The sequence below is a fragment of the Cebus imitator genome, unplaced genomic scaffold, assembly GCF_001604975.1.
Source record: "Cebus imitator isolate Cc_AM_T3 unplaced genomic scaffold, Cebus_imitator-1.0 Scaffold25, whole genome shotgun sequence".
NCBI classification, from domain to species: domain Eukaryota; kingdom Metazoa; phylum Chordata; class Mammalia; order Primates; family Cebidae; genus Cebus; species Cebus imitator.
In genome coordinates, this window is record NW_016107340.1 from 7,323,528 (window position 1) to 7,330,642 (window position 7,115).

The window sequence follows — 7,115 nt, forward strand, 5'->3', positions numbered from 1 at the left end:
CATGCCCAGCTAATTTTTTGTATTTTTTTTAGTAGAGACGGGGTTTCACCGTGTTGACCAGGATGGTCTCGATCTCTTGACCTCGTGATCCACCCGCCTCAGCCTCCCACAGTGCTGGGATTACAGGCTTGAGCCACCGCGCCCAGCTATACTTGTTTTTTTATGGAGGAATGAAGGCTGGTATCTCCTACTTAGCCATCTTGATGGCAACACCTCTGTGCATTCTGGAGTGTTTTAATTGTTTAAGATTACAAAGATTCTTTTGACAGTCATTTTTAAAAAGCTCTAATTGAGAATTATTCAGATTGAATACCAAAAGCTCCCAGAATGATACTGAATTTTTAGTCTTCTATTCTTTTTCTCTTTTTTCCTTCTACTTAGAATTACTTTTGGGAAAGTTGCCAATAAAAATTTTTTCAGGAAAGATGCTCTGCAAATCTAAAATAGGTACAAATATACATGTATATATTTATTATAAATATGGATAGGATATGTATGTGTGTTTACAAATCAGAAAAGTGCTTCCAAGCCAAGTTTATACATACACATAATTAGTTTTTCAGACATTTAATAAGCATCTCTGGACACTTGGTATCCCATTAATTTGTATCCGCGTTATAATAGGAGTATAAGAACAGTTGCGTCATAATATCATAGAAAAGCCATCTCCAAACTTTTTTGATCTGTAGCTCAACTGTTAAAGAGTTTTGCCCTGACATCCCAATATATGTATACTACGGAGTTATATGCATGAGCTACAGAACTACAATTAATGTAACAAAGCCTGTGCCAAATAAAATTTCTGAAATGGTGAAAAACATACATTGTGATCTTTCTTCCCACCCTTCAGTGAAGACTACTACCATAACCCTTCATTTAATACAGTGTTTCTTATAATATCCTGATAATGGAATATAACTTTTTCATGTTGTAAACCCCTAAAACCAAGGGTAATTTAGTGGCACATACCATGTTGCCCCTTTATAACCTAAACCTCTTATATGTAGAGATACATATGATATCTTAGTACTTAGGTATACCCAAGGAGTTATGGGGTTTGGGAGAAACAGGAAAAATTATAGCTATTAATCGTTAAAAGGTAAAAGTACGTGTTTAATGACAGGCTAAGAAAGATGTATAGCTGGGTTTCATAATTATATTTCTAGATGACGTGATTTAGTATAGTAATCCAAGAGTTGTGAGACTTGAATTCAGTTTTTGCCAGTTTTGTAAGTTATGTACAATAGAAGGAACAAACTTGGTTTCTAGGCCTGACTCTTATTTACTGGTTGGGTAGCCCTGGAAGATCTGTGTAAGTTGCTTCACCTGTAGTATTAGGTTAATACTTTCCTTGTTTCACAGGGTTGTGAGCTTAAATGTGCCAATAACAAACATACAAATATCAGCTATTCTGTGCACAGCAGTAGGAAATGGCATCATCTTTATGATTTATTGAGCACCTATATTATATATTAACCAGTGTGCTAGGCACATAACATACAGAGATTCAAAGTAAAGAACGTAACACCAAAAAATCATGAGTGCTTATCCTGAGGGATTAGGGATGAGATTCGGAGAGTGATAAAGAGAGACTTTAACATTTACTCTCTATTGTGTATTATTTGTTTAGTGTTACAAAGAGTATGATTCATGACTTGTATAATTTTTAAAGGAGAAAAAAGATTACTACTAATTCGCATTTGTTAAGTGCTTACCATGCACCAAATAGTCTTCTAAAGGTTTCAAACATATGATCCTTAAATAACCCTAGAAGTAGGTTCTTAAATAATTTGTAAGAATGTAAAGGGGACATGAGACCAAAAGGTTTGAAAACTGTTCAGGGCCATACAGTAAGATTTCCATGCAGTGTTTAAGGAGCAGCTGAGATTGAATATCAACATGCAAGGTTGTGTGATCTTCCTGCAGCAAACTGGGTTTAGGACTAGAGAAAGCAGGTGGTATAGGGTTGGGGGTTTTCAGGTTAACGGGTTAGGATAAGAAAGCAAGGAAGTAAAGGATTTGGGGAAAAGATTAAAGGATTCACAATTAAACTTTAGCTGTACAGAAAGGAAATGAGTCTAGAAGAATACTACTGGTTTTATAGAACAGGAAAGAAAAGTGCACAGCCTCTATCACCATAAGGTTAGCTAGTAAATGGAGAGAGAAAGCCTGAAGGTTAAGGAAATAAGTAAGTGGTTTGGTTAAACTGTAGAAATGTAAGTGGTGTTATCCCTCATTTTACAGGTCAGTTCTCATTTTATAAGCCAGGAATCTATGGCTTGTAACACCTGCCTTGCCCAGGAGCAGTCCAGCAAATGTTTAAGTCTCTAAATGCTGAGTCAACAAGTCCTCTTTCCACTCTATATAGTGCAGGTGGCTAACTATAAACACTAAATGGTGTATAAAAGCAAAGTATTTTTATTATTTAAGATTCTTGAAAGAAAATGCTTTTAAAAATATGCATTTTTAATCTCTTTGATCTATACAGATTTCTAAAATATTGGAAGAATTTGATGTTGAAGAACAATCAAGTACCATGTTAGAACATCGCTTTCCCAACATTAAGGTTATAGAATCTGGAGTAAAGCAACTGAAGAGTGAAGACCACGTAAGACAATTGTTTTCTTAATGACATTTTTCATTGTTGAATCTTGATGAGGTTTTGCCTGCCTTCTTTTCACTCCAGCTCTACCACCAGCACTATTTAAGTTTTTAACATGCAAAGGTTAGTGACATTGATTTCCAGTATTAAAGAAAAAATACAGATTTTGTAAGTTTACTGGAACTATATAATTAGATTTGGGATTTTAGTCTTCACATTTCAAATTACATTAATGTTTATAAAGTGTCCACTGTGTTCTGGGTACTACATTAGGTGCCAGGATACAGTAGGGGTAATACGATGTGTCTGCTCCTAGTAACTGTCCATGTCAGAGGGAATATGAACATGCATACTATAATTATATTGACATGTAAAAAATACAGTCACTGAAATACTATCAAAGCTCTGATATCAGGGATTTAGGAAGACTTTACAGAGAGAGTAAAATGAGCTAGGTATTAACAGATGAGTAAATTAAGTTCCCCAGGTAGAAAGGGGCATTCCAGGAAGAGGAGATTGAATGTTCAATGACCCAAAGAAAGGAAAAGTAATATGAAGAATAGAAATGTCAAGGGGATTAGGATATGGTTAAGTAAAGGAGATTGGCAATCAAGGCTAGAAGATAAGTAAGTAAGATCCTGAAGGGTTTTTCATGTCATACTATTTTTGTTTTATATTTGGGAGAAATTGTAAGGTGATTTTAAGAGGGGGGCATCAATGATAAAATTGATCTTTTTTTAAGGAAGATACATCTGATAGCAGTGTTGGAAATAAACTGAGGTAGAACAAGTGGCTGGTAGCCAACAACCAAATTAGAAGGTGGATATGATGGTCGAAAATTACGTAAAGGGTCAGGAAATTATGTACAGGCTCACACCTGTAATCCTAGCACTTTGGGGGGGCCAAGGCAGGCAGATTACCTTAACCTAGAAGTTCGACACTAGCCTAGGCTATAATTTGGGTTATAAATGTCTCATTGGGTATTAAGTGCTATGATACAATTTGCCAAGGTTTGTAAATCAAACACTTGGCACAAACAACCCCTAAATCATTTGAACAAAGTAGGACAACATAGCAAAATCTCATCTCTACAAAAAAAAAAAAGTACAAATTTAACCAGGCTTGGTGGCATGCACTTGTAGTCCCAGCTACTTGGGAGGCTGAGGTGGGAAGATCACCTGAGCGTGGGAGTTCAAGGCTGCATGTAGCTGTGATTTTGCCACTGCACTCCAGCCTGGACAACAGAGTAAGACCCTGTCTCAAAAAGAATAATAATAGGCCAGGCGCGGTGGCTCAAGCCTGTAATCCCAGCACTTTGGGAGGCCGAGGCGGGTGGATCACGAGGTCAAGAGATCGAGACCATCCTGGTCAACATGGTGAAACCCCGTCTCTACTAAAAATACAAAAAATTAGCTGGGCATGGTGGCGCGTGCCTGTAATCCCAGCTACTCAGGAGGCTGAGGCAGGAGAATTGCCTGAACCCAGGAGGCGGAGCTTGTGGTGAGCCGAGATCGCGCCATTGCACTCCAGCCTGGGTAACATGAGTGAAACTCCGTCTCAAAAAAAAAAAAAAAAAAAAAAAAATACATTTTAAAAAGTTGATTTAAAAAAATGATACAGGGCCTGAACTGAGACAGGGACAATGTAGTTGTAAAAAGTATGCCAGATTTGACTGATTTCTGCTATAAATTCAGCAGGACTCAATAACCCCTTACATGAGAATGAAGAAGGCAGTCTCAGGAAAGGATGTTGTTAGATGATTTATAGTATCATCACATGAACTTTAGGTAGGTTGAGAAGTAGGTTTGTAGTTGCTTCTATAAGGCAGTTCTAATTTATAAATTCTAACTCACAGAGATGTGTTTTATCTCCTTTAGGGATAAAACATATATACCACATTTGAAACACAAGTAATTTGAGAAAAAAAAATAAGTAAAAGTACTGAGTTTTATTAGAAAAAAATAAAACATCTGAATCCCCAAACTAGAAACTATTATTAGATGAGTTCCTAATACTTACAGCAGTATTACATATTCCAAGTAATATCTTTGTCAATTTGTTTTGTAAATTAAGGCGGGCTTTCAAATACATGAAATGGATTATGAAGGAATTTGTATGTTAGGGCATTTGAATAAAACAGAGTGCCTCCTATTACCATTTGAAAACTACCTCACATGCAGTGCATGTCTGCCTTCTATTATCCATTGTCCTTTGCATTTTTTTAACAGTTTATTATAATTTATTTAACACTCAAGGAAGTTTGCAGTCATCAGTAGTTCTAGTGCAATTTCAGGTGCAGTTGGGAATTTGGGAATCTCAGTGGAGCTGTTAGTGTAGCAAACCTTGTATGTAAAATACATGCATACTTTTGATAGCACATATGAAAATATCTCTCCAAAATTGACCTCATTGGTTTCATTGTCAGCAAATTGATCTGGACCACTCAATATAACTTTTATCATATTGACTTTTATTACTCAATATGAACTGATATTAATGCATGTTCTCTTTTTACAGTAAATTCATGGTCAGCAGGTGATATCAATTTGATATACATGGCATCAGGGCCTTCACAGCCACTATAGGTTTTCTCCTATCCATCCATTTTGTTCTTATGAAATTCTGCTTTGCTTCCCCAGGAACTTCAGTATCCTGGTGAGGTGAGGATGCAGAGTGTGTCACTCGCCTCTGTCTGGACAAAGTGTCCTTTACATTTTTTAGTGAATTAGAGATAGTATGTTTTACTTTCACGTCTCCTGCCAAAAATTTAGCAGTAGCTAATGAAAAGAGGTTTTGTGTTGTGTTTTCTTTCATTGTTTGATGTATTTAATGGAATTCATACAGTGCATTCTAATGGAAGACGGCAATCAGCAGCTAAATGCAAATTATTTTTTAAGTTTAGTCAGTACCTGTCATTAAGGTTTTTCTTGTCGGATAAAATTCTAATGAGATTATCTGAAAGAAATGTATAAAATTTCTATATAGATTATGCTATGCTGGATTACTGATTTTATGTATTTGTTATGCAACCGAAAAGTTAATTTGGGTTATAAATGTCTCATTGGGTATTAAGTGCTATGATACAATTTGCCAGGGTTTATAAATCAAATACTTGGCACAAACATTAACCCCCCTAAATCATTCGAACAAAGTTGAGCATCTCTCATAGTAGCATGCATTTATGTTTAAATGTTTTCTAAAGGCTACTATTTATATGTAGTTTTTCACTCATTATTAAGGAACAAAAGCAATAGATCTCTGATATGTAGTTTTAGACCCATTTATGATATTGAAAATTAATATAAATTTAAAGCCAATACATGCTATGATTAAAGATTAACATTTTTTTTTACTTATAGTAAGATATACCCCCAAAACATTTGTTTGCTAGTAAAGTCATTATTTGTACTTAAGAATATAAATACTGGTTGGTTTTTTCTTAGGACTTCTAGTCTTTTTAGATTAAGAAGACACACTGTAATTGCTTCTACCACACACTGCTTTTCTGTACTCATAATAGATAGGAAGGTATGATATGATTAGAATTACTAGGTCTTATTACAGTAAATTCCCTTGAGATCAGAAATCTTCAAGGCTGGTCACAGGTATAATGAGAATGCTTAATTTTAAAATTTCTTGAAATTTGTTTTTAACCTGGGATCAACTACCTTTTCAACCAACATGGATTCCTGGAGTTTAATTCAAAACTTTGTATGAATGTACCTTTTTATTCAAGGGGAGAAAGACTAGTTTCCAAAAGATGCTCAGAATGGTTCATGAGCTTAAAATGATTAAGAATAACTGGATTAGAGAATGTATTCTCATGCCTAGTTTTGTAATTGCTGTAACAAGGATTGAATGCCACCATGAAGAACCTTAATAAATTATGTTTTGTGTTTGCCTTATTGAATTTTTAATTTCAAGTGAATTGTATCTATGTTGATTATGTGTCCCTTTTTTTTCATTGTTTGATGTATTTACAGTGCATTATAACAGAAGATGACAATCAGCATATCTATAAGAAACTCTGTCTGTGTGCTGGAGCTAAACCAAAGTTGATATGTGAAGGAAATCCTTATGTATTAGGAATCCGTGATACAGACAGTGCTCAGGTAACATTTTGGGTTGGGCCATGAGAAGGAAAATAAACGACTTTCTACATTCGAATTAATGTGTTCCACTTACAGGTCCTAAACTATAATGAGGCAGAAGGGAAATTTTTGTTTCATGACCAATAAACCTCAGAGGGGTTATGTTTTATTCCTGCCAATTATTTTATTTTTAGTCGATATAATTTTTTGTTTTTAAGTTCATGCTGATGTGTTATCAGTGTGAGATATCCCAGATATAATGACTGTGCTGAATATTAAAACTTACATTACACACACATTCATTACTCTGCTTTGGGAATATGTGATATGCCACCTAAATAATGTAACAATTTTTTTCCAAAAAGGTAAAGCATATTCAAAATTTACTGATCTTATTCTCCAGCCAAAAAAAAAAAAAAAAA

At 35.0% G+C, this 7,115-nt stretch overlaps 1 protein-coding gene and 1 pseudogene across 2 annotated transcripts in view; one reads left to right on the forward strand and one right to left on the reverse strand.

The window, feature by feature from the left end:
* PYROXD1 (pyridine nucleotide-disulphide oxidoreductase domain 1) overlaps window positions 1-7,115 on the forward strand; it is a 30,559-nt gene that overhangs the window by 5,551 nt on the left and 17,893 nt on the right. The window contains exons 3-4 of one of the 2 annotated variants that reach the window (XM_017522953.1): window positions 2,489-2,608; window positions 6,586-6,714. In XM_017522953.1, coding sequence (XP_017378442.1) covers window positions 2,489-2,608; window positions 6,586-6,714 — 249 coding nt within the window. Of the gene's footprint in view, window positions 1-2,488; window positions 2,609-5,161; window positions 5,263-6,585; window positions 6,715-7,115 lie in introns of those variants that run through there. The other variant, XM_037736488.1, reaches the window with a different exon arrangement.
* LOC119470251 lies at window positions 4,836-5,207 on the reverse strand (annotated as a pseudogene).